Here is a 26,806-nt window from a genome sequence, read left to right as displayed (position 1 = left end):
TATATGAAGAACTAGATTTTAGTAATGATATAGAGGAACTAGGTTGGGGGGAGGGAATTGGGCCGGGGATAAGGGAAATGCCAGTAGCCTATGGAACTGTATCATAAAATGATAATAATAATAATAATAATAAAATGTAAAAAAATTTAAGAAAAAAAGAAAGGATAGCCAAGTAGACTGGTTGTTTCTCTCATGGATAGGTAAATGGTTTTAGATGCCTCAGCCATTGCATTAGCATTTTAATCTAAGGAAAAAGTAAGGTTGGGAAGCGGCTCCCAGCAAGCTGCCTCCTCAGGGATGTGATGCTGAGCTGTGGTGGAGCCGAGTGGTGGGCCCAGTGGCTTTTCTGCTTGCATTGCTGAAGTGGGAGCAGTTAGAGATGTAGATGGGCTGAAAGACTTGGAGGCATGCTCCAGGGCTGCACCTCCCCGAGACTTTCTTTTGCAAATGTATTTCCCCAGGCCCCAGACCATGCCTGCCAGTCCCTGATCTTTGAGTGTGAGGTGGGCGATCTAGCGGGCAGGTTGACAATTAAGAAATGATGCCATTGTCACCTGAGATGGCAGTCTGACACTGTTTGTCCCTCGCTCTCTGACTTTCAAACCCATGTTTTAAAAACACCCACTTTTCAATGTAAGGCACCCTCGGTAGCAACATTGTCTCCTTTTTTCTCACCTTCAAGTATATGAGCAACGTGGACTCGTGGTGCAAAGCCTGCGGAGAGGTCGACCTGCCTTCGGAGCTGCAGGACCTGGAAGATGCCATTCACCACCACCAGGGCGTGTACGAGCACATCACCCTGGCCTACTCCGAGGTATGAGGCCGCTCTGCGCAAATGGCACGGTCCTAGCCCTGGAAATTGAAAGAATTTGGAGATGAAACTGTGGTTTGCTTGCTTAACATTTCAACTCCTATGTGTCCACACGTCTGTGCTGTGTGTGGGTGTGGGGACGGGCTGTGTGGTGAGGCAAGGGGGTGAGCAGTCAGTAGCATGCCCATGTCATGGACCTGTGACATTTATAGAGCTGCTTTAGAGTGCTCATATTTGCATCTACAAAAATCAATGGAAATTTTAATTTTTTAAAAAGATTTATTTATTTTTATTGCAAAATCAGATGTACAGAGAGGAGGAGAAACAGAGAGGAAGCTCTTCCATCTGATGGTTCACTCCCCAAATGAATTCAACGGCAGGTGCTGTGCTAATCCAAAGCCAGGAGCCAGGAACCTCCTCCAAGTCTCCCATGTGGGTACAGGGTCCCAAGGCTTTGGGCTGTCCTCGACTGCTTTTCCAGGCCACAAGCAGGGAGCTTGATGGGAAGTAGGGCCACCGGGATTAGAACCGGTGACCATATGGGATTCTGGCGCATGCTAGGTGAGGACTTTAACCACTATGCTATTGCGCCGGGCCCAATTTTAATCTTTTGAAAAGAGTTCTAATCTTATTGACACACCTTTAAGGATCATACATTTTGTGTTCTTCAGTCAAGTTGAACTCGGGTTCGTCTTCCTGAATGAAATGCTGTGGAGCAGAAGGGGAGCCTACCTAGGCCTGCTGCTCTGGATTGTAAAGCACAGCTGGTTTGCAGGCACATTGCAGAAATCTCCGATTGGCATTTCCTTTATCGTTTCAGTATGCGTCACTTTGTTTAGTGCTGCTCTGTCTTGTTATCTGCTGCCTCTTGCCACGGCAGGCCTGCTGTCAGCACTTGGTGCGTGACTCACGTCATGCTCACAACACCGAGGCGCATCGTCTCTGGACCCTGCTGTCATAAGTGAGGAAACCCAAGCTCAAGAGTTGAAGTGAGCTGTGCCAGGGCAGCAGTTGGCAGAGCAGAGTGTGAACCCAGGCAGGTGGATCGCGTTCCCCGTCATCGTGCAGTGCTGCGGTAGCCATCGGGGTGACCACAGCTTGGAAGGCTTGAGAGTTGTCGACTCTGTCATATGGCAGAGACCTAGGGTCTGGACCATCTTCCGCTCTCCCAGGCTGCTTAGTAGGGAGTTAGGTTGGAAGTGGAGTAGCGGGGATACCACAAGGAACGTCAGTGTTGCAGACAGCAGCCTTACGCATTCCACCACAACGCTGCCCCCAAGGGTGCTTTTCACAGTCTTAACAAAAGGCCTGGTGTTTAATACATGCTTACCGTATTTAAATCTAAACCTTCCTTGGCAAGAACTACCTCCACCCTTGTTAGAGTTGTGGGGAAGATTGACCATTTACATTTCAGTTCGGCAGTACATGTCACAGTTCACTCACCGGCTATTATTCTGATATCCTTGGCCCCAAGGTCTCTTGACGCTTTGGTGTTCATGGTAGACTAAATGGATTGCACGACACAGCCATATTTGTTCAGAACGTGCTCTGGCCTTCCTTTCATGAGTGTGAAAATCTAATTGTTTCTTCTTCAAGTCACTTTTTTTCTTTCTTTCTTTGTGTGTGTGTGCATGTGTGCCTGTCAGAGTTGTTCTTTTTCCTGCACTATTTTACATAACTTATAGAGTTGAAAAGTGTATTTCTTCATTTGCATCCATTGTTTCTTTCCTAATTTGTTTGTCTAGCTTTTTAGCAACTGTTAAAATGATGGCCTTTTCCATTGTAAGCCTGAAAAATCAAACAGATTTGCAATTTTTTGTGTCACATTGATTCATGATTATGAGAGTTGCCAAAGTCCCTAGTGCGCCATCTCTGTGCAGTCTCTAATTTGACCTAGAATACGAAATGTGAATGACCGTGTCATTACTCAGGCAGTGAGGCCTTTGCGGTCTGCTTGCCTGAAGCCTCCTCTCTGAAGCCTCTCTGATTGCACTTGTGGTCTTAGCCAGCAAGATGCGTGCCCTTGTCAGGCCATGGGGGCTGAATAGCCTTGATTCACACGGTGATTGGCAAGAACTAGGTTACTGCCTTGGCCTGTATAACCAGCCAAGAAGATGCTTGACTTAGAGTGGAATCATCTTGAACTGACTGGGGTCCTCTCCAGCTTTGCTGACCTATCAGCCTGCCTGCTGACAATGCTGATTCTAGCTGAGCATACCATCTCTGACTATCCACTTCTTTCTGTAAAGATGGCCTTCTTGACAGGGGAACATGGCTTACTTATGGTGTCATTTCATTTAATTTACATTAACATTAATAATGCAGAGTGATTTGACAAGAAGTAAACAGCTTCTTGGGCTGAGCACTTCAACCACAACTTTTAACCTAAGGACTGAACCATAAAGTCAAGCAGATAACAGCTGGACTGGATGAACTGGAAATACTGTCAGTAGAACATAATGCCTTTTACATTGAATTTTTAAATAGTTGCAGACTTACAGAAAAATGGTAGTTCAGTACAGGAAACTCTCATATCCCTTTGACCAGATTTCTCGACAGACCCCTTCAGGACTCTTTTCTGCCCCTAGATGCTGTCCAGCACCTTGTGTTAAGTTACTCAGTGTATCTTGCCAGCCTTCTAAGTAGAACATTTTTAGTCTTTCTCTGCCTATGTGCCCCTGATGATCATTTATTTATTTGAAAAGCAGAGTGAGAAAAAGAGCACAAAAGATCTCCCAACCATTGATTCACTCCCCAAGTGGCCGCAACAGCCAGAACTGAGCCCATCTGAAGGCAGGAGCTTCTTCCAGGATCTTCCTGGTCTCCTACACAGATGCAGGATCCCAAGACTTTGGGTCATCCTCCACTGCTTTTCCATGCAACAAGCGGGAAGCTGGATGGGAAGGGGACGGTTGGGGCACGAAGCAACCACTCACATGGGATCCTGGTGCAGGCAAGGCGAGGGTTTAGTCACCGAGCCATCGGCCTGGGCCCGGTTGGGTCTTCAATGGCCTTTGCCCTGTTAAGCAATGGTGAGTTGGAAATGGAGCAGCTCTTTGTTTAGTGTGAATGCTTTCGTTTGATTGTAGTTTGATAGTTAACTGATACTGTGATAGCATCAAAATGTCTTTTTAAATGGTAGCATCTTTATTGTTATTACTTTAAAATTTGTTTTTTACAGTTGTGAAGTAAAATTGGGTTGTTAGCATGTGAGAAGGTGTAAGTTCATATTTTATCTACTGTGAATTGTTGATTTTTTTAAAAACTGAGACTTTAAAATTGCATGTGAAAATCATGCTCTATTATGATGATTTGTTATATTCCCTCTTATGGGATATCTTAAAAGAAGATTATTAGTTTTACATTTTATTTTTCAGACATCCTAGCATTACAGTTAATTTTTACTTATGTCATTTAAGATAAATTGTCATGTTTTTGTATTAGTCTTTTTTTCATTACCATAATCAGATGCCTGAGTTTGGGTAATTTCGTAAAGAAAAACAATCTGTTGAGTTCGCAGTTTCAGAGGCACAGGGCCAGCATCAGCCCAGCTCTGGGGGAGCTCGTGGGGGATGCCAGCGAGGCAGGCGTGCCTGGACAGGGCAAGCCTGCAGGTGGAGGTGGGAAGTCAGGGCTCAGCTGAGTCCTGAGACCTCAGTTATTGCTCGCTGCTCCAAGGGCACATCCCTGTTGACATAACTATCTTGCTAGGCCTCACCTGTTAATAGTGCCACTCTGAGGACCATGCTTCTAGAACGTGAGCCTTTGGGGAACACTCTCAAACCATATTCATACCATAGCCTTGCTTACTCAAGAAGAGTATCTACTGTGTTAGCTTATGAGAAAGTACATTTTTAAAATTTTAACTCTTTGTATTGCAACATTTGGGTTTGTGAAATCATTAGATAAGTGATTATTTTTATTTTATTCAGCCTACATATAAAACTGTGACGTATGGGTATGTGTGTGTACACGTGGGTTCTGTTTGTGTGTGCCTGTCTGTGCATCTGATTACAGTGTGTGCAGCGCAGCTAGGACCAAGCCACAGGTCTGGAATAATCACACGTTTATTTTGCGGCAGGTGAGCCAAGATGGGAAGTCACTGCTTGACAAGCTGCAGCGGCCCCTGACGCCTGGCAGCTCTGATTCGCTGACTGCCTCTGCCAACTACTCCAAGGCTGTGCACCACGTCCTGGACGTCATCCACGAGGTGCTGCACCACCAGCGGCAGCTCGAGAATATCTGGCAGCACCGCAAGGTCCGGCTGCACCAGAGGCTGCAGCTGTGTGTCTTCCAGCAGGACGTGCAGCAGGTGGGTTTTGGCTGGGGGTGGCTCGAGGTGGGTTGTAAGATCATGGTGAGTACTGCACCACTGGAAACATATGTGCAGCCAATGAGCCAGAGACAAGCATTAGAGTTCCTGTGGAAGTAGGGCTCCGAGAATGCATGCTTGGGCTGCACGGCCATTAGCTTTCTGTGCCCTGAGCATCTGATAAGATGAAAGGACCGTGTGAGAGAGCCTGTGCATCTTGTTCTCATGGGTCCTTCTCGGATATACCTACTTGTGGGGAAGATGCTGGGGATACTTTTGCCAGTGAGTTAGAATTTAAGATTCATGCATCCTCCATTTGCTTCATTAGCTAAGCACACTTCTCTGCTCAGTTGTTGGATCATGAAGTCTATGGTGCATAGTAGGTATTTAATAATTAATTGTCTCATTAATGAAAAGTGAACCTTTATTCTGTTTGGTTTTTGTTTTCCTTTTTTAAAGGTTTATTCGCTTATTTAAAAGGCAGAGTTAGAAGAAGAGAGAGCTTCCATCTGCCAGTTGACTCCCCAAATGGCCGTAGCAGCTTGGGTTGGCCCAGGCCAAAGCCAGGAGTGTGGAACTCCGTCCATGTCTCCTCCTGCTGCTTTGCAGGTAGAATAGCGAGCAGTTAGATGAGAAGTGGAGCAGCAAGGATGCAAACTGGCGCCAGTGCTGGGGATAGCAGCTTTACTTGTTTCAGCGCAGTGTGGACCCAGATGTTTCTAAGCAGCATCTCTGCTATCGTTGGTAACAAAAATCAGAATCAGCATGAGTGCGGTTGCTCATGTTTTTGCTTATTGTAGAATGTGAGCTTAAGGATAAAAAGCTGCTGGGAGCAGAGAAGGCATGACATAGCCTTAGCAATGGAAGAGGCAGCAGTCCTATTCTTGTTTAGAACAGAGGAGTATCGGGGCCAGCACTGAGGTGTAGTGGGTTGCACTGTTGCCTCTGATGGACCCATCTCATACTGGGGCACCATGTCCAGGCCCAGCTGCTCTGCTTCCTACCCAGCTCCCTGCCGATACTCCTGGGAAGGCAGTGGGGAGAAGCGCAAGTTCTGGGACCCCTCCACCCTTGTGGGTACTGGAATGGAGTTCCTGGTTCATGGCTTCACCCAGGCCCAGCACTGGCTGTTGCAGCCATTTGGAAAGTGAAACAATGAAAGAATGAAAATTTTCTTTCTTTGGGTCCAATTGCTCTGCAAATTAAATTATATCTTACTTTAAAAGAAGAGCAAAAAACAAAGGGATGAGCAGAATGAACAGAATTTGAAATTGTGGGGTCTGCAGAGAAACCTCTGGCACCCCAGAGTTGGCCTGGGGCCGGCTGGTAAGTGTGTGGCAGAGCCCTCTCTTCTGCCCGCGTCACTGAGCCTGTGCCTCTGGAAACATGTGGCTCTTAGATCACCACCTCACTGAGCATTGTCTGGAGGTGAGGGGCTGGGATTGGGCAACACTCTGCTGGTGAGTGCGTGCCTCTCCGTGTGTCACTGAGCAGACTTCGTCACTTGGTGTGACTCTGGGAAGTTCACATTGGCTTTTGTGAACCTCAGTTTTCACCTGCTGTGCTTGATTTTATATTTTAGTCCAGGAAGGCTACATGGACAATGTGTCTGAGGAAGGACCGCTTAGGTTGGAGTTGCACTTCTTATGTGTTCTTCAGGCCAGAGAGTCGCTGCCCAAGCGGGAAGGCAGAGAGGCAGAGGGAAGGGGGAGCCTCCGTGAGGGGTCATGCAGTGGACTCATGGCGAATTAGTAGTAAGCTCAGATACTTATATTTCCTCTGTTGACTACACAGCTTTCACGGACCATGAAATGCTAATAGTTTTGCTGTAATTATTACAGGATTTTCTTTTCTACTTCCTGTCCCTCAGTTCCTCAGAGCAAGTTTCATTACGCATGTGCAGACTCATTTTTATTTATCTCCTGAGGGAACAGCAGCAGAGGTTCCCTATGCCTGGTTTCTCAAGGCTCTGTGGAGACATTTATGAATAAGACACTGATGGACCAGCACAGCAGGCCAACTGACCTCTCCTGTACCTGCAAGTGCCAGCTTCCCATGTGGGCACTCGTTCCTGCCCCAGCTGCTCCACTTCCCATCCAGCTCCCTGCTGTGGCTTGGGAAAACAGTTGAGGACGACCCAAAGCCTTGGGACCCTGCACTATAATGTAAGACCTGGAAGAAGCTCCTGGCTCTTGGCTTTGAATCAGCTCAGTTCTGGCCATTGTAGCCACTTGGGGAGTAAACCAGCAGACAGAAGATCATTGTCTTAGTCTCTCGTTCTCTCTGTAAATCTGGCTTTGCAATACAACTAAATACATCGTAAAAGAAATAATAAGCCACTGGACTACACAGGTTATGGGGAGGCACATGAACAGGAATCCTTCGGCAGTAAGTTGAACAGTATAGCCACCTAAAGGTTCTTATTGTGCTTGAATTAGAAAATAGCAAGCATTATGGACAATGGTTGTTGTAATTACGAAACCAGTTCTTTAAGCCAGGGATTCCTCCCCACCCCACCCCACCCCCAAAGAACAGAGTATTGCAGTAGCATTTAGCAGGAGAAAGTGTTTTACAGCATATGTATTGCATGTATGGTACTGCTTCTTAAGGCATGTGTTTTTGTTACTGCTCTGGCATTTGGACTTGGAATGTGAGCAGGAAACTCAAGGTAGGACTGACTTGGGAAGCAACGAGCAAAGCTTACTGATATCACACAAAGAAGTATTGACAATAGGAAATCATGCGGAAAATGTGCTTCTGAAGTTCAAGAAATTAATAGTACAGAGGGAAAGCTTTGCCATGCAAATTGTGCAGTAGAAGTAAGATGACACTAATTTTTCTTAAGTACTTTTTAAAGCCATTACCAGTACAAGATAAATTTACAGAAACAAAAGTGGTCCAAATCCGCCACCAAAACATAACCAGCCAATTAGACAAACCATCATATTGGTTGGTTGGGGCAATGGAAAAGCATCTGTAAATATTGTTGAAAGAGAGCGCAACTTGCTCAACAATAGGTGTGGGATGGTTACAGCATTGTGCAAACCACATTGTGCTAAGAACTTAACAGTGTTAACAGCGTGCCCCTGGAGAGCAGGCGTGGGAGAGTGGCATAGGGCATTTGAGCTCTAAAAGCATGTTGAATTTGAGCTTGGTTTGCTTCTCTCATGAGGTATGACCATTTCTTAATTTCCGCCTGGAAGGTGTCTCAGGTGGTAGTTGGGGTATGTATGGTCCAGTGATGCTGCAGAATGCTTACCATGTGTCCAGGGCAAAGCCTGGAGTGGTGGTGAGGAAGCTTACTGAGGATAACCCCATGCAGGCAGCAATAGCATTCACTATTGTGAACTCACAGTCACTGTCACAATCCTGATGATCAGATAGCGTGCCTTCACACTGCCTCAGTTCGCTTTAGTCTGTGTTTTGTTAATCTAATAAATGGATTGTTGCATCGTGCTGGGTGATTCTTTTCACTAATTCAGCCTATACTGTGCTTGGGGTAAGAAGAGACTTTTTGCTATACTCGTTGAAATGGGGTAATGTGAGTCTTCAAAGAGTTTGTGGGCAGTATGTACTAAGAAAACAGCTCTGTGCGGGTTTTGCCTCTTTTCCCCACTGAAGTAAACTTAGCATTCAATTCTACCTTCCCTGAGTTTTTGAAGCTCCCTCCTGGTGGTAGGGGTTTGTTTGTCTTCCTCACCCTGCCCTGTCAGTTTGCCTGGTTCCTCTTGGATCCTGGGATTTACAGCAGTAAACTACAGATTGGCTATCCTGAGCGAAGGTCTTTGGGCAGAGGCCCACCTCTCTACAGCTTCCTGTCTGGCCCAGCCAGCGCCCAGGGAAGGATCGACTGAAAGAATTCCCTCCAGGCTGTACTGCAGCATATTGCTGGTATTCCTGAAAAAATTCACCAAGCAGATTGGTCATCTCCAGGTTCTTCTTGTCCACAGCCCATCTTTCTTTCAGAATAAACTGAATGTGTGGTGCTCAGAGTACAGAGAGAAATATGTTGAACAAACTGGAGTCCCTTTTAAGGAATGGATAATCCAGTAAAAGTAGATTCTTTAGGCAGATGGTTTAGTAGCCTTGCAAATCAGATCATAGCATGCTTAGATGTCGTATGTATGTCTTTGGTTATTGTTAGATGTGATTTTGCTCAGGCATGAATTTGAATCCTGCCTGCTAAGGTGCTGTCAGGAGGCAGTGGCTCTGCACCTGGCAGCTGTGTCCATGTTATCTATCTGCCTTGAGCGTGCAGTATGAGGCAGTGTTACTGTTTTGGTGGTTTGTGCAGAATAAGTGCTCTGACAACGTTGTCTGTATTCTCAAGTGTCAAGAGTCTTCTATGTCAGGAAAAGCCACCGGTTCTTCAGTGGAAGTGCAAGTGATCACTTTCATATGGGGGAGGGGAGCAGGCATTTGAACTGCTCCCTGATGGATGGATAACACAGACACAGCTCAGTAGGCAGAGGGATGGGGAATGGAAATTGCAGGGAGAGGAGAGGACAGGGGCCATCCCCCTAGTGGCGGTCACCTGGTGTGGGTATAGTAGAGGGCCAGCATTGGGAAATCCGCCAGGCCTCTATGGTGAAGGTTTGGGATGGTGTTTTGGTTTTGTTTTTAAGCTCGGACACCTTTGAGGGGGCACAGGCTAACGTGCACTGGAGACCACTGTGCTGGGTCTGAATGCGGCTTGGGAGTGGCTGTGCGTAGGAAGGCAAGGAATGTCCACTTGGTATCAAGCTCGTTGTGCCTCGTGGGCACCGGGCATGGTGTTGGTACGGAGATGTCCTCGTGCGCAGCTGAAGAGGGGTCCATCTTGTCCCATGGCGTGCTGCTGTGTTCAGACCCAGAAGGCCGTGAAAGCTCTGACTCGATGCTGTAGGCAGCAGAGGGTGTATGGCCAGACCCTGCATAAGTTCAGTACAGTGAGATGAGTGTTTTGGGGATGTGAGTCTAAGGGCCAGGACATGGACTGGGTCCCTGTGTGGACACCCAGACAGGTGCATTGTGTGGAGAGCAGTTCAGTGACCACAGGGGCTGCCTCCTGCCTTTTGCTCACTGGCATTTCCCAACTGTCTGGAGAGCAGGTACTCCATCTTTGTTGAACAGATGGATGGATGGGGGATCATTAGGTGAAAAATTTTTTTTGAGATTTATTTATTTTTATTGCAAAGTCAGATACACAGAGGAGGAGAAACAGAGAGGAACATCTTCGATCTGATGATTCACTCCCCAAGCGGCTGCAATGGGCGGAACTGAGCCAATCCGAAGCCAGGAGCCTGGAGCCTTCTCCGGGTCTCCTATGTGGGTGCAGGGTCCCCAGGCTTTACGCCACAAGCAGGGAGCTGGATGGGAAACAGGGACTCCGGTAATAGAACTGGCATCCATATGATATCCTGGCACGTGCAAGGCGGGAACTTTAGCCACCGTGCCAGGCCCTAGATGAAAAAGTTAAGAAATTCCCCAATTTTGCCCAATTAAGTTTCTTTAGAATTAAATGTTTGCTTATTCTAGAATGGGGAAAGAGTATTTCTTGCATTGAAATCCAGCCTCCTGGGGCATCTTCCTGAAGGACTGGAAATTTTGTTTGCAGTTGTGTAATTGGCAGCCTCGTGGGAAGGAAGGTAGTTTCAGTGCGGAGAAGGCTGGGATTTCTGAGACCTATAGGAAGGCTTTTGACGGTGTAAGTGCTAAGTGAGGGCTTTTAGTGCTGAGCTCCTGCAGAAGGAAAGTCGGAGCATGCCTAGAAGGGGGAAGAAAATAGGATTCTGGTCCATGGAGACACTGTTTCAGTTTGACTGCAGGTTGTCCTTTGGCCCATAAAAGCCAATTCTCCTGGAGACTTGATTTCACAAGTTCTAGGTTAGTACCATCTGTACTAGACGAAGCTTTTAGATGCAACTGGCTCCTGAGTTTCCGCTGCTCGCTGGTTTGAGTGGAAGAATTTTTCTCATCCCACTCATCCGGACCATTATGGAGCCTTCACTGCAGCGCCCTCTCCTGGTTATGCTCCCCCACCTGCTGTCCTTCTTATGGTGCTTGCTGCCAAGGCCTGCTGCAGGACTTGGAATTAGGCCAGCGTCAGGAGTCCCTGAGGGAGGGCACTGACTTGGTTTGGGATTGGGAAGCTGCTAGCATCAGGCAGCTGAGGAAAGCAGCCCTAATTTCCTTCCTCACAAAAGAAGCTGCACTGGGGCCCGGTCATCTTAGTGTCCACAGCCATGAGGCGCTGACAGGGAAACAGCGGGAGGATGAAGGCTGGGCGAAGTGCTGATGCTCCTCACCTGCTCCCAGGAAGTATCAGCGAGAATGCAGTGTGAGCTCTGGGCTGGGAGCAGGGAGCTCTCAGGCCTGGGGCAAGTCAGTGAGCAAGGAGCCGCCAGCAAGCCTCAAGGAGCCAGCATGGAGTGGGCAGGGCCTGAGAGTTTGGGAGTTGCTCAGTTTGAGTACCAGCCAGGGTCCTGCCTGAAGCGGGCGGGCTGCGTGCGTGGCTATAGCACACGTGTGCCTGGATAAATCTATACATATGTATGGACGCGGATTTGTATAGATCAATGACTAGGTACAGGCTAGATATAATAATTTTAGTTTCCCAGATAACATTTCGACATATGAAGGTTTTTTGAGCAATGTTGGACATATATAGGTGTGTAATTGAAGTTGGAGTAATGACCAGGACAAATGGTGAATTGTGTTGTTTTTTTTTTTTTAGAGCTAAAATGGGTGGGTGTTGGGCAGTTGGCAGGCCAGTTCTTAGGTAGCCTTCCTCACTGCTTTCTGTGCCACACTCTGTCCAGAAAGTGTCACAGAACGAGAGCCTGGCCCCGCCCCATCCCCTTAGTTAAGCAGAAGCAGCTCCTGTGTGTAGGGTGCGGGGTTCTGTGTGATACCTGCTGTGAGTGGTTTACCTCGGATCATTTAAATGACTCCCTCCTGTCACATGAACATCGACTTCATACACTGTGACACTGTAATTTCTATATTAAACATCAGTATGTATTTTAAGAGCAGCCTTAATTCTGGTTTTGAAATACTGTGAATGAAGGAGCAGAGTTGGGGGCTCCAGTAAGCCAGACAGGGTCGGGGCGCGTCTCACTAGAGGCCTGCAAACGCCCACAGATGTGGGCTGGATTCTGCTTCTGAGAAGTGTCAATTTTTTAAAAATGACATCTCACAAGTGATGGCGTTTGGAGCCAGAGTCCCTCATTTTCTAGGTAATAAAATTAGACCTTGGGTAAGATGAAGGACTTGGCCCCAGTTCCACAAAGCTGGTGGTGTGTTCACGCGGCGAATCTGAGGGGGATGCCAAGCTTCCAAGTTCATCAGTGAAACTCACATGGAACTTTGCAAAGAAGCTGGAATGGTGCTTCCCGGGCAGGAAGGGCTCTTCCTGCAGCTGCCCTGCCCCTACCTGTGAAGGAAGTAGCTGCTGAAGGAGAATTTTCTTCACTGTCTTCAGGGAACTTCAGTCTCCCAGGAGTGGCAGAGTGAATGGTGCTGGACTGGACTGACCCCTGGCCTAACACTCACACCTTGCCTCTCAAGGCAGGGGTCAATAGCTTAAGATGCACCGAGTGATTTCAGGCCCTAACAAGCGTGGCCTTTGCTGGAAAGGAGAGACCATGACCCAGACACGGTTTCAGGAGCACCAGGGAAAAGTTAGCCAGCCTGGGCCTGATGCGGTAGCCCAGCGGCTAAAGTCCTCACTTTGCACGCATTGGGATTTCTTATGGATGCAGTTCTAATCCCAGTGGTCCCACTTCCCATCCAGCTCCCTGCTTGTGGCCTGGGAAAGCAGTTGAGGACGGCCCAAAGCGTTGGGACCCTGCACCCAGGTGGAAGACTCAAAAGAGGCTCCTGGCTTCAGATTGGCTCAGCTCCAGCCGTTGCAGCCACTTGGGGAGTGAATCATCGGACGGAAGATGTTCTTCTCTGTTTCTCCTCCTCTCTGTATATCTGATTTTCCAATACAAGATAAAGTAAAGTAAAATAAAATAAGAAAGTAAAGTAAAATAAAGTTAGAAATGAATATTTTTTTAAAAAGTTTCAGCCAGCCAAGATGGGCATGAGTACACGAACTCCAGTAATAAACTCAAAGCATTCCGTCATTTGTGTTTTGAGCTTCCTAAGTAAATTGCACTAATGTCTAGCATAATATTGAAGATCCTTCAGCAGTGCTAACAGAAAAGCTGTTAATAAAATTGAACAGCAAGTGAAAATCATCTTCCTTTTTTGATCACTTACTTATAGTTAATCAAAAAGTAAAAACAGTTTTTCTTTTTGGGAAATACTGTAGCTCCTCTTACTATAGGAAAAACTATGATTTCACTTGGTTTTAATTTACTTCATGTATTTTTTAAACTGGATGTAGAATGAGCAAACCATATTGTTTCCAATTTTATGGCTATAAAATTGAACTTATTTGGGACTTTTGCTATGACACAGGACATGTACGATTTACTGTTGGCTCTTAAAACCAGCCGGGCTGACAGGTGCCCGTGGGCTTGCTGTGGATCTACAGTCAGCAGAAAAAATAACAAACCCACTATTGTATTCCTGGTTTTTTAAAATATTTTTCTTTCTTCTTATATTCTTGACTTTTCAGTAACAGATGCTATATCTAGCTCTTACAAAATGCAGCCCAGAGATAGACCTCCAACTTTTAAAAGATTTTAAAGGTTTCAGGCAATATTTGCAAACTACGGAGGATTGCAGTGCTAGCGAAGCCAAGAAAACCGGGATTTGAACCCGAAGAAAGTTCGGACCAGTTGTTTAACTTCTCTGAGCCTTCACTTCTTGATTAGGAGAGATAGTAATAAAAGAACATTGTCCGTCATTTGTCAGCTTTGGGGTTAGATGATTTGGGATTGTAAATTCTTTCCAAGGTTGATCTCCTTGTATAGGTCAGGGCAGCCCCATCCTCTTTTTAGGAGCCAACTGTAGCAAAGCTCGCATTAAAGACATCGGTAAAGACCGAAAATGTCCTCAGGTCAGATTTCATTGTCAAATGAATTTTGGAACCGAGTTTTGGGGGGAAAATGTGGAATTTCAGAGGTTTCTGTGGATAAGGACCTATGGTTCTCTGTTGCCCTCCCTACCAGACCCAGAGTATTCACTAAGTGATGCCTTTGGCCATGGAGTGGTAGGGTAATGGAGCAAACCCCTGTGCTTTTGAGAGGGGAACTCATTATGGGGGTCCTCCTATATGGTGGTCTCCCCCTTGACGAGGATTCAGTATTTATTCACCAGCTCTTAAAGAAATAATAATTACTTAGAAATCTGACCCCATTGAGTATATTGAACATTGACTTGTGGGGACAAGTGCAGAAAACTGCTTTACAGATAGTCCTAAACTATATAATTGTTTCTGTAATAAAGTGTTTGTAAAAGTAGCTTTCTGTGCTTAGGCCTTACCACCTTGAGACAGCCAGTAACCTGTTTTCTCTGTGTGTTTGAGTTGGGGGAGTACTTGTATCGCAGAAGACTGGCAAGTATCTGCTGATTTGCCCTACCCCAGTTTGCTGCTGATATAATCCTCATGGTTAGCCCAAAAGTCTGAACCATGCTCAAACAGCAGAACGCTTTTCCTTACTACCTCCTTGTGCCCATTTTTGCCATTTACACCAAGTCACAGACAAGGATTATAGCCTAAGAGTTAAGAGAACATGCCCAGAGACCATACAGAACTGAAGACCTGGGTCCAATGTCTTCCTTTTCATATTGACCAGTGTCACCCTGTGTAGAAGACATAACAAATTAAACAGAGCCTCAGGTCCTACCTTCTGCAGTAGCAGGTGCCCTGATGGCAGGGTAATTAACATTCAATAAATGATCATAATCATATCTGCCATCATCATATCCCATCTTGTAGTTAATGGCCCTGGTTTCCTTTATTACAACTAAGGAGTTCATCTAAACATTCTGTATGGTTTCCTGCACACCTGACCTTTGACTTAAGTGCCAAGAGACAGTATGTGCAGTATAAGTGTTGGGAAAGCACTCATGCAGTTTGGACCTTGAGGTTGTCATTATGGCCGTTGGAGAGCACTGACCCACAGAGGAGTGGCTTACAGCACGCCCTCTGAACACAGAGGATAATGACATTGACCTCCACATTCTGCTTGCCTCTCTGTGCCAGGTAGCAGTAGGAGGCGATCAGCTTTGGCCCTTTTCCTCAAATCTGGAAGAAAAGCAGCAAATCTTGTGCACAGTCTTCTTACTTGGGTTGAGTCACAGGACATAGCTGACAGCTACTGGCTGTAGTTGAGGTCGGGGAGGTGGCTGACTGCACTAGGTTGACAAAGCCCTAATTTAGGTTAGTGTTTTAATGTAAGTAGAAGCTTTTGTATCTTATAGGTTACTTAGACAAGTACACCACTGGCAGCCTGAGAACTTTGCCCCTACTTGTCAAAGATTGGCAGCCTCATAGGGTGTTCACATCTGAAGGCTGGCTGGATTTCCTAACTGCTGTTAGGTTAACAAAACGCTTATAATAAAGTATACAACCCGTTGCAGCCCTAAACAGTTGATTCATGATTACTCTGATCTCCGACTTACACTTCTTGAAATGCTTTTCTTGTGCTTGAAAATGGACTTTTTATTATTGTTTAAAAGTCTGTATTTTTCTTCCTGCAGCCCTTTCCACAAATTATGTTTATCTTTGAATTTATTTTAAAATTGTGCCGTTATTTCAAGATTATGAGAAGTTGCCAGGTTTGCTTAAGATTTTTTTCTTTTTACAGTTGAGAAATATATAGAATATACTGCAAAGCAGAAAAGGACTCTGCAGAACATACTGGCATCTGGACTGTAGCACAGGTGCTGTTTATGTACCTTTGAGTTCTTTTTAGGCTTGGATGTTTAATCCTTGTCCTCTGCTGGCCTCTTGCCCAGAGACACATTCCATCAAGCATGTCCATTCTTAGAGGTTGAGAGGTCTTAAAGTTGTTGAGACATTTCTTTAGGACAGGACAGGATCTGTGCTTTAGAATATGTACTAAGGGAATGCTTAGTAACATTTCTGAGACTTTAAACCTGCCTTGAAGTAAGGCGGCAAATGCGGCACAGCCTTACAGAGCCTCTTTCTCTCAAGAAGAAATAGTGAGATAGTGCCCTAAGTGCATTGGTTTAGAAGGACTGGGGTATCTATAAGGGGATTAAAATGAAAGGGAAGCTTGCCTTGGGTTCTGGTGTATGGGTGTGGTTGGCGGGTATGTTAAGGTGCTCTGCACAGATGATTGTCTAACACTTGCCACTCCCTGCGAAGATCCTCCATGAGCAAGGAAGATCAGGAGGGCCAAGGAACTTGCCCAGGAGCACACAGCGAGACCCTGTCTCTGTGTGGAAGGGTCTGACTGTGAAGGCATGAGTCAGCTCTCAGAAAGAGCCGGGAGAACTGGGTGATGGATGAGGCTGTTACAGAATACAGATGGACCCAGTAATAATTGTTCTGCTCGGAATGACTGGGAGAGAGGTTGAGTTTACAGAGATTCAGAAATGAAATACAGTTGTGAGGAAGATGTAGAAGCCGTGGCACCTGCTGCTGGGCTTGGCCCCTGCCCACACTGCCCTGCCACCCTTCTGAGCTCAGCTGCTGCTGATTTTTCGTGACTCTTTGCGGAGGGCAGTTGATTTGTTAAGATGTACAGTCGCTTTATTTTGGCCTAATCACTGACTCTGCTAGTAAGCATAGCCAGCCCTCAGCTTGAAAGTCACTGGTTTGGAGCAGTGAAGGATGAGCTGTTATGGCCCAGCGAGCTGTTTCTCTGTTTCCAGGTCCCTGTGAGCACTTTAATCTCTCTCTAGTATAGCTACTGAAGGCCCAAGGATGCTTGCTCAGCAGTGGACTACAAGTTCAACTAATTTTATTTGACCAAGAGTCCAATTTTGTGACAGGTCTAATGCCCTGTGGACCTGCTTTTCCTGGGCATGTTCTTTAGCCAGAATTGTTTTGATCTGCTTGCATAGGTACCTGCTCTAGTCACTTGTGTTTCTGTCCCCCAGAATCCAAAAGCTGAAATGTAGTCCACGATGCAGTGGTATTAGAGGTGGGTTTGAGGAGGTGACCAGGTGAGGTGGGCTTAGCCTCATGGGTGGAATCCACATCCTCAAGGAAGAGGCCTGAGGGGTCTTGCTCCACCTTCCACTCTGAGGATGCGTGAAGGTGCCTTTACCAGACAGCAGACCTGCTAGTGCCATGATCTCAGCCTTGGGAAACTGTGAGCACTCAGTGTGCACTGTTGGTAAGTTAGCTGTCTTGTGATGCTTTATTATAGCAGCTGGAAAGGACTAAAACAGTACCGTAGCTGCAAACCCACAGAATATGATTGAGTCTTTATTAAGGTAGTAGCATATTCACAGGTACATTTAGATATGTAAAAACCTTCATTACAAGTTTTTAGTTGAAGACATCACTGGCTTCGTTTTTAGCTATTTTCCCCAGAGACAAAGTGCGCATTGGATGTAAATGTTTTGTTAGATGATTGGCAGTGTTCTGTCTTCTTAAGTACTTGCTTAAGTTCACAAAGTGAACTTTGAGACATTAGATTGCACTGTTTTTCCTGTCTGTTTCTTCACTGATTTGGATTTCAACTATCAAGGACTTTTAAGTCATTACATTCATGGGACTCAGCTTTTGCAACATCTTAGTTTACAGGAAGAATTACTGTGAAATACTAGGATGGAGGCATGTAAGTGTTTTGTTTTCTTGGGTTTGAGTTTTACTTATGTGTTTCCAGTCTTCCAAAAGAGATAGGAATAAAAAGTAATACAATAGTTAAATGTGAAATGGCTGAGTTGAGAAGTGTTGAGCCTGGTAGAAAGTTAAACTGATGCTCTGTAATTCAGTCACTACTACCTTACACAAAGTCCATCACCTTGGTGGTTCAGTTGGGCATAAAATGAGGCAAGATTTAATGTAATGATTATTGCCTATAACATTTATACCAGAAAGATGTACATTTTTACCTTTAAAAAACAAAAAGATGTATTCATTTGAAAGGCAGAAGGACAGAAAAGGGGGAAGAATAGGTGAGACATTGGTCTTCTATTTTCTGATTCATTCCCCAAATGGCCCTAACAGACAGATTGGGGCCAGGCCAAGCCAGGAGCCAGAACTCCATTCAGGTCTCCTATTTGGGTGACAAGGGTCCAGGTACTTCAGCTGTCTTCCATTGCCTTTCCAGGCACATTGGCAGGAAGCTGGATTGGAAGTAGAAGAGCTGGGCCACAAACCAGCACAAGTTTCAAAATTGTCTTTGTTGGACAGAGCTAGACATTGAACAGGACGGGATATTGTTTTATGGCCTTTGTTCCTGTGCTTCGTTGTAGGTGCTGGACTGGATTGAGAACCATGGAGAAGCATTCCTGAGCAAGCATACGGGTGTAGGAAAGTCTCTTCATCGGGCCAGAGCTTTACAGAAACGTCATGAGGACTTTGAAGAAGTAGCACAGGTAAAACAATAGCTTTCCCTGATTTCTCCCATATGAACTCTCGTGACTGGTTTGGAAGTACAGTTTTAACCACAGCTGAAGTGAATTGGTGTTAGCTAGACATGTTTGAGGTGACTCAGACAAGGTTAAATGCTCAGATTGCAGAGTGAAGTTGTCATTGTGTAGGCAGAAACACGATTTAGTCTAATGACCTGTTAGAAAACTATGATGTTTGTGAGTCAGAGATACATTGTGGATGTTTCTGTTATATTTATGGTACCGGTGTCTGCTGACTAGTTTATGAAATTTTGATTTATTCTCAGAAAATAACAGTCCTTCTTGCATGCCTATGAAAATGGGGCCAGCATTTCATGTTCTGTTTCATTTCTGTTGAATGTATTTCGTTGGAGAACAGAAGCTCGGAGTCAGTTTGCTTACAGCATTTGGATTTGTGGAGTTTGAACATTGGCTATATTACAGTCATGTGACTTTGGATAAATTAAAACTGGTCTAAAATTAAAATTTTGTGTCTGAAAAATTATAAAACATAGACACAGGCCTGGCGTGGTGGCCTACTGGCTAAAGTCCTTGCCTTGAATGCGTCAGGATCCCATATGGTCACTAGTTCTAATCCTGGCAGCCCTGCTTCCCATCCAGCTCCCTGCTTGTGACCTGGGAAAGCAGTCAAGGACAGCCCAAAGCCTTGGGACCCTGCACCCATGTGGGAGACTCGGAAGAGGATCTGGGATACTGGCTTCGGTTCGGTGCAGCTCTGGCCGTTGCGGCTCACTTGGGGAGTGAATCATCGGACGGAAGATGTTCTTCTCTGTACATCTGCCTTTACAATAAAAATAAATAAATCTTGGGGAGCTTCCCAGAGCCTATGAAACTGTCACATAATGCAAAATAATTAATAAAATAAATAAATAAATAAATCTGAAAAAAAACACAGACACATGCAGAAGGAGGGACGGAGAACAAGAAAGACAATAAAAGAGAAATAAAAAGGGGGAGATCATCTGAGACGGACAAATCCAATCTCAGGCTATAGTAAACTGAGAAACATTAAAGACAAATTCTTAAAAACAAAAAGAAAGAAATTACAAAATTACACCTGCAAGACTGACCACTCAAAGAGCAATCTACATTTCATCAATAGTGATAGATTAGGAAAACAGTGGCCTGGAGTTCTGCTCTGCAGGAAGGCGACTCTAAGCCTGGAATTTCATGCCTAGCTGAACTACCATTCAGTAGTGAGAATGAACTGGAGACCAGCACTGAGTCTCTTGTCAAAATGCTGACATGTTTTTTAATTAATTAAATGAATAGAACAAGTGTGAGCAAAAAGGACTAGAATCATCATCCAAGAGGTTGGGAAGTATTTGCATAGGAAGAGGACGGGCCAGTTAAACAAACCAAGTGGTTTTGAAACCAAACGGAAGCTGCAGTGCCAGCCACCTGCCATGATAGACAAGTGTGTTCTAAGGAAGATGGGAGGCAGGAGCTGTGTGGCCTTCTTCGCTGTGCATGCTGGGCTCTGCATGTCCACTGGAAGGATGCAGATAGACAGAAAAGCCCCTAAGGAGGATTCAGAGGAAGCAAAAGAAATATCAGAAATCACAAACTAAACTGATCTGTTCAGAAAGGTCACTAGCTGCAGTAAATGAAAAATAAATTGTGCTCCTTAAAAATCAGAGATTCTCAGGTTGAATAGCTCTTAAAGTTATGTTGTATGTTGTTTCTAAAGGGTGTTCCTAGGATGTGGGTACCCAGGAAGTTTAAAAACATAAGTATTAGAAAATGATACACTAGGAAAATATCAAATAAAAGAAAGTTGCTGTAAAACTATTAGTACCAGGCAAGGTAGGCTTGAAAACATGAAGATACAGTCGTAAAATGAAGTTGTTAATATAGCTCTACCAATGTAGTTTCATAATCTGTTTTAAAACTGCACTAAACTATTTCTGTGTGATCAGTGCATGTTGCATGACAAACAGAAGATTCTACTGCATACTAGTTTATTCAGGGAACTGGAATAAAGAATGAAACTACAGGGAAATGAGCAAGTCACACCTAAGTCTGATTGCATGAAAAGGGTCTTTAAAAATTCATATTTCTTGGGCCTGGCAGCATGGCCTAGCGGCTAAAGTCCTCGCCTTGAAAGCCCCGGGATCCCATATGGGCGCCGGTTCTAATCCCGGCAGCTCCACTTCCCATCCAGCTCCCTGCTTGTGGCCTGGGAAAGCAGTTGAGGACGGCCCAATGCATTGGGACACTGCACCCGCATGTGGGAGACCCGGAAGAGGTTCCAGGTTCCCGGCTTCCGATCGGCGCGCATCGGCCCGTTGCGGCTCACTTGGGGAGTGAATCATCGGATGGAAGATCTTCCTCTCTGTCTCTCCTCCTCTGTGTATATCTGGCTGTAATAAAATGATTAAATCTTTAAAAAAAATTCATATTTCTTGTGTATCTTTATTTTGTAAAGTAAAAATGCCATTCTTGACCTTTGTGCATTATCCATCTCAAGGAATGAGTGGGAAAGATAAATTCCACGCCTGTGCCACACACTTCGTTTATCTTTCAGGCCCTTCTCTTGTCCACATTATTTGTGACCCGCCTACATTCCTTCCTAGGAAATATGTTGCATTCCTGTAGCAGAAAACAAATGTGGGAAATGCACTATTATCTCTCCTTCACATTTTTCATAAGATAGATTGATGATGCAATTACTGTGGTGTGAGGAGACCTGTGAAATTTGATTGACGTGACCAAGGAATTTAAGAAGCGGAACTGGCACTAGCCAGGCTCTCAAGCTAGGGGCCCTTGCCTCGGGCAGCAGACTTCCACTGACTTCCTGTGTGGCCACCTTCACCTCTGCCTCCCACCTCCCCTGGCATCTTCTAACAGGAAGCGCAGAGTGACTGTGTCTCCTCCCTCAGGTTCCAATGGTCCTGTCCCACCTAAATGAAGTTCTCCTCTGTGGCTGATCTTCCCTGTGCTCTCAGGTCTTAACAGGGCTTCGAGTCTAAGACAGTCATCGGGTGTCAGCACAAACTCTCCAAAGGTAGCAAGAATGAGGACTGTTCTTTACTGGAGGTGTTTGTACCTTCAGATTTGGGGACAGGCAGGGGATAATGGAGGACCTGCTCCGAGGTCCTCTTTGTCAGGGTTTCATTCCTTTCTCATTGTTGCTGGGATTCCAAAGGAATGCCTGACTCTCTTCCCCAAACTCTAAGTGCTTTAACTCTACATGAAAGTGAACCTTAAATATAAGCACATTTTATCCACTTAGCCAATCTCTTTACCCTTTTCCCTCCATCTTGATTGTCAAGTCATCACTCACCATGTGTCTTCTAAAAAAGGGTAGCCCTAGCAGGTGGCTGTAGACCTGGACCACCTCCACCTCAACCTCAATAGGCTTGGCTACCTGTTAAAAGGCTTTCCAAGGTAGTATTTGACGTCTAAGCCAAGACACGACATGATTGGAATCCTGCAGGTGTCTAATGAAGAAGAGGATGTTAGAAACAAGTAATGGTGACCACAGGTAGAACTCCATCAGCAAGGCAGGCCACAGGTGAACCAGTCTTTCCAGGGCTGGGAACCGTGTGGACACGGACTCCTCCCTCTCTGGACCCCTCTGTCCTTTAAGCCTCCATCAGGTGTGCACCCCAGCACCTGGCTATGCCTTTGTCTTCTTAATGTCCCATCTCAGCCCTACCTCTCCTCTGCCCTCTTCGCCAGGCCCATGACTGGTGCTTAGTCCCTTCAGTCATGGCCTCTTTCCCTGCATCTTCAACTGCCCCCTCCTTGCTTCTTGCCCTTGTGACACTGAGTGTCCACCAGCCCACTCTACTCTTCCCCTGAAGTGTGGTTCTTCTGTTATGTTGTTGAGAGACCTGTTGGTATCAGAAGCAGCCACTGCTCACTTCAGGCCTCTCTGTTGGAACTGCCAGACAGACTGAGGTACTTGGCTTGGAGCAGGCATTTATGCTGTTGCTGATGGGACCTGGAGCCCAGGTGCTAACATAATTTTACAGTAACTCCTTCAGGTCACAGGCGTGTGGACTGTGTGCTGTCCCCCAGGCCATGTCCAGGTAAAGAGTAGGCTTGGAGCTACCCCCCAGATACATTTACATATGCAGATACTACTGATACCAGGGAAATGCTCCAGAACCATCTCAAGATCATTCTTTTTAAAGAATTATTGATTTGTGGGCCTGGCGGTGTGGCCTAGCGGCTAAAGTCCTCGCCTTGAAAGCCCCGGGATCCCATATGGGCGCCGGTTCTAATCCCGGCAGCTCCACTTCCCATCCAGCTCCCTGCCTGTGGCCTGGGAAAGCAGTCGAGGACGGCCCAATGCATTGGGACCCTGCACCCGTGTGGGAGACCCGGAAGAGGTTCCTGGTTCCTGGCTTTGGATTGGTGCGCACCAGCCGTTGTGGCTCACTTGGGGAGTGAATCATCGGACGGAAGATCTTCCTCTCTGTCTCTCCTCCTCTGTGTATATCTGGCTGTAATAAAAATGAATAAATCTTAAAAAAAAAGAATTATTGATTTGTTTGTTAGCTAATGTGTTCATTTATTTAGAAGGCAGAGAAATCATCACTCACCATGTGTCAGATATTCACAGAGAAACAAATGGCTGTCACAACTCAGACTTAGCCAGGCTGAAGTCAGGAGCTAAAACCATCCAGGTCTCACACAAGGATGGTGTGGGCCAAAGTACGTGGACCATCTGCTACCTTCCCAGGTATGTTAGATAGCAGGATCAGAATTGGAGCAGCTGGGACATGAACCAGTACTACATTTCGGGCAAATTCTAGAAGGACTGGGCTTGGCCACCAAATTACACCATCAAGTGTTGTAGACAGAGGGACCACTCTCTAAGAGAGCAGCTAAGCACAGATTAAATGTGGTAAGATGGCCACAGGGCTGTGAGAGCTGAAGAGAGGTGGTGAGCTCTTGCTAACACATGACCTTCCTTGATTAACCAAGCTTGCTGGCCAGAATAGTCATGGCTGTTAGAGGGATCTGTAAGCAGTGTGGCTATCGGAAGACTACACACAGTAGGCATGATGTGCAGGAACTGTAAAAGTACACTTTACATTCATCACTTCATCCCTTGCAAGCTCTCTCTACCCCTTCCCAGAGAACACAGCGCAAGCATCTTACTTCATCCCACAAGGGTGAGGCCCACCAAGGCCAGCGAATTACCATGGTCACGTCCATTTGCTGCCCCTACCTTGACTTTTCCTCTGTCCTGACACGTCACAGTAGATGTGCTCACAGCTGGCGTGCCTCCTCTGGAGCTCCCGTTGAAGGGCTGTGGGATGTGGAGGGGCAGGATGGCCTTTAGAGACACCTGCTAAGTGGGAGGAAGAGGAAGCTTTGGCACTTAGAGTCTGTCTTCAGGGCTTGTTGGTGTGTTTCTGGGATTATGTTTTGAAGTTCCTTTATAAAATTAACTCTGAATTGGTTGCAATTTAGAGGTATTAATGAGCAATTTATTCAATAAGTTGTTTCTGGATCTGGTATTGTACCACAGCAGGTTAAGCTACCTCCTGGGACTCTGATGTCCTGGATGGGTAATGGGCTGTGTCCCAGCTGCTCCCCTTCTGATTTCTGCTCTGCCTGGGAAATCAGTGGAACATGGCTCAAGGGTTTAGGGCCCTGCCACTCACGCGGGGAGACTGATGAAGTTCCTGGCTCCTGGCCTTCGTTCTGGACAGCCAAGCCATCACGATCATTTGGGGAATGAACTGTTAGGTGGAAAGCCGCTTTCTCTCTCTCTGTTTCTCCCTCTCGCTCTGTAACTCTGACTTTCAAATAAATAAATATTTGAAAAACAAACACTTTTTTCTCAGTGAACTTCTAAAACAGTAAGTTGTGTCATTTGAAAGTAACCTAACATCTGAGAAGGAAGTGATAAAAGTCTATGATTGAATTCATAGGAAATGTGCTAAATACAGATTTGCTATCCAGAACAAGTCTAGCTGTTCTGGGAAGGAGGAACCTGAAGGAACCTCGTGCTGCTTGGAGGTTGTGAGCCCTGCAGCCCAGAGGGGCTCAGCTGCTGCAGGCGTAACACTTTGCTGCAGGAATCTGGATTTCAGAATTTATTTCAGACACTGCTCTAGCCATGACAGAAGTTCTTGCATCATTCTTGCATGCAGTTTTATAGATCCAAGGACCACCTACTGTGATGTGATTAGATGTACAGCCTATGGAATAAATCCACGCTGGTTAACTCACAGCAGGGGGTGTGCACAGCCATTCGGCATGTTCATGCATTAGTGTGGTGAAAAAAAGCAAATAACTACTGCTAAAAAATATATTCTGTAACAGTGATCTTCTATCTTCAAATAGTTATCCAAGTTAAAAAAGCTATGATTGTAACAGTAAAGCGCAGAAAATTCCTGTTTGTGGAAGAAATTAGCTTTGAGAGTACAGAAGATGCTTGAATTTCGCTAGGAAATCTCTGTTAAGAGCATCTTTCCACGTGTAATAGTAGTGTGTACTACAACTGCCTTCTGACTTAGGCCACGGGGCTCAAATTAGCAGCCTTTTTTTCAGATTACTCTGCGGGAAGCCCTCTCTGTCAGCCACTTTTTACAAGTTTTCACCAGATCCATGTAATTATCTTGCTTTCCTGGACAGAAGAAGGTGTTACTTAGGAAAGCAGGAGACCTTCCTTCCATCAGACGTGTTTGAGAAGATACGCAGACACTGTAACTCTCTGGCCTCTGAACTCACCCATCTTTTCCAAGCCTGCATCCTCAGCACAGGCACCTGCAGAAGCCTTCCCCGTTGCTGGCGTGCTCGGCGTTTTTTGTCTGCTACAGCTGCTAGAGTCTTGCATATATACAACAGGCTGCCAGTTCAGTTCTTAACAGAAGGCCTGTTGTTTGTTAGCCTTTGAGTAAATTAAAAGTGAAGGACTCAGAACAAAGTATTTGCTACCAAGAACTTCCTGTAGGTTACTGAGTATTTGCCAAATATCATCAAACCATTTTCTTGCTTTTCTTATTAAAAATCATCCTAAAACTTAAGTCATATGACTCTGACGTTTTATGATTGTATGGTACAGCACTGCCTAATCTAGGCAGGCACTGTCATTTGAAGATCGCTTATCAAACATATACTATAGATGTGGATGACTGTAGAACTGTAGTGGAGTAATAAAACAGGACTCCCTGCCCCAGAAGTGTGTGTGTGCAGCGCTGTACCTGTCACACAGCCTTTGCACTGTTAGCAGTAAGGCCCCACCTTGTCCATCTCAGAGATGGACCCTCAGGCAAGATTCCGTGTGGGGAGCAAGGTCTGCATAGCAGAAAGACGTGCAGACCGAGAGCTTCAGGAGTTCCATCCTGGCCCTCGGAAATGGAAGAAACTCCTGGGGCCAGAGGCCACTGTACCTGGGACTGAGTGCCAGCTCAGGAGGGGAGGGTCTCAATGAGGTAAACCTGGAAAGTTGTCAGGTATTGTTTCCATGTGAAAACTCGTTTTCAAATCTTTTAGATTTATTTATTTTTATTGCAGAGTCAGATATATACAGAGAGGAGGAGAGTCAGAAGGAAATATCTTCTGTCTACTGGTTCACTCCCCAAGTGACAGCAACGGCCCGTGCTGTGCCTATCAGAAGCCAAGAGCCCAGATACTCCTCAGGGTCTCCCATGCGGGTGCAGGGTCCCAAGGCTTTGGTCTGTCCTCAGCTGCTTTCCCAGGCCACAAGCAGGGAGCTGGACAGGAAGCGGGGCTGCCAGGATTAGAACCAGAGCCCTTATGGGATCCTGGCGAGGTCTTTAGCTGCTAGGTTATGGCGCCGGGCCCGCCGCTGCTGTCTTATTAACTACTGTCCATGCACTGGTCACATTGGCTTGGTTTTTCCCTGATGTTGTTTTCCCAGGATCCCACACTGTGTTAGTTTTCCTCTCTCCATAGACTGTCTTAGTTATTTGTTGTGCTAAGTGACAGTCTTGTCCTTCCTGCCATGCTCTCCCCTGCGGCTTGTGCAGGAAGAGTACCCTGTGCACCGGCTCCGTGCATCACCTGGTTTGCCACACCTGGACTCACCTGTGAGCTGGACTGATCACGTGCAGAGTGGCTCAGGGCTGGCCCTCCCCATAGTCAGAGAGTCAGTGACCAGACGTGTCACAGTGCAGGCTCTGCTAGTGTCCCATGTTTCATCCCTCAGACATTGGAGTGGTTTGATATCACTTTGGGACCATCAGGTCCCAGCTGTGATGTGT

The 26,806-nt window shown here is 45.9% G+C and overlaps 1 protein-coding gene across 2 annotated transcripts in view; it reads left to right on the top strand.

Moving 5' to 3' along the window:
• Window positions 1-26,806, top strand: part of TRIO (trio Rho guanine nucleotide exchange factor) — a 288,966-nt gene that overhangs the window by 137,355 nt on the left and 124,805 nt on the right. For both annotated transcript variants that reach the window (XM_058680114.1, XM_058680113.1), the window contains exons 8-10: window positions 683-814; window positions 4,893-5,123; window positions 18,456-18,578. In XM_058680114.1, the coding sequence (XP_058536097.1) occupies window positions 683-814; window positions 4,893-5,123; window positions 18,456-18,578 (486 nt within the window). The remainder of the gene's footprint in view (window positions 1-682; window positions 815-4,892; window positions 5,124-18,455; window positions 18,579-26,806) is intronic.

The sequence above is a fragment of the Ochotona princeps genome, chromosome 23 (genome assembly GCF_030435755.1).
Source record: "Ochotona princeps isolate mOchPri1 chromosome 23, mOchPri1.hap1, whole genome shotgun sequence".
In the NCBI taxonomy this organism is placed as follows: Eukaryota; Metazoa; Chordata; class Mammalia; order Lagomorpha; family Ochotonidae; genus Ochotona; species Ochotona princeps.
This window is presented reverse-complemented; position numbering and strand designations above follow the sequence as displayed.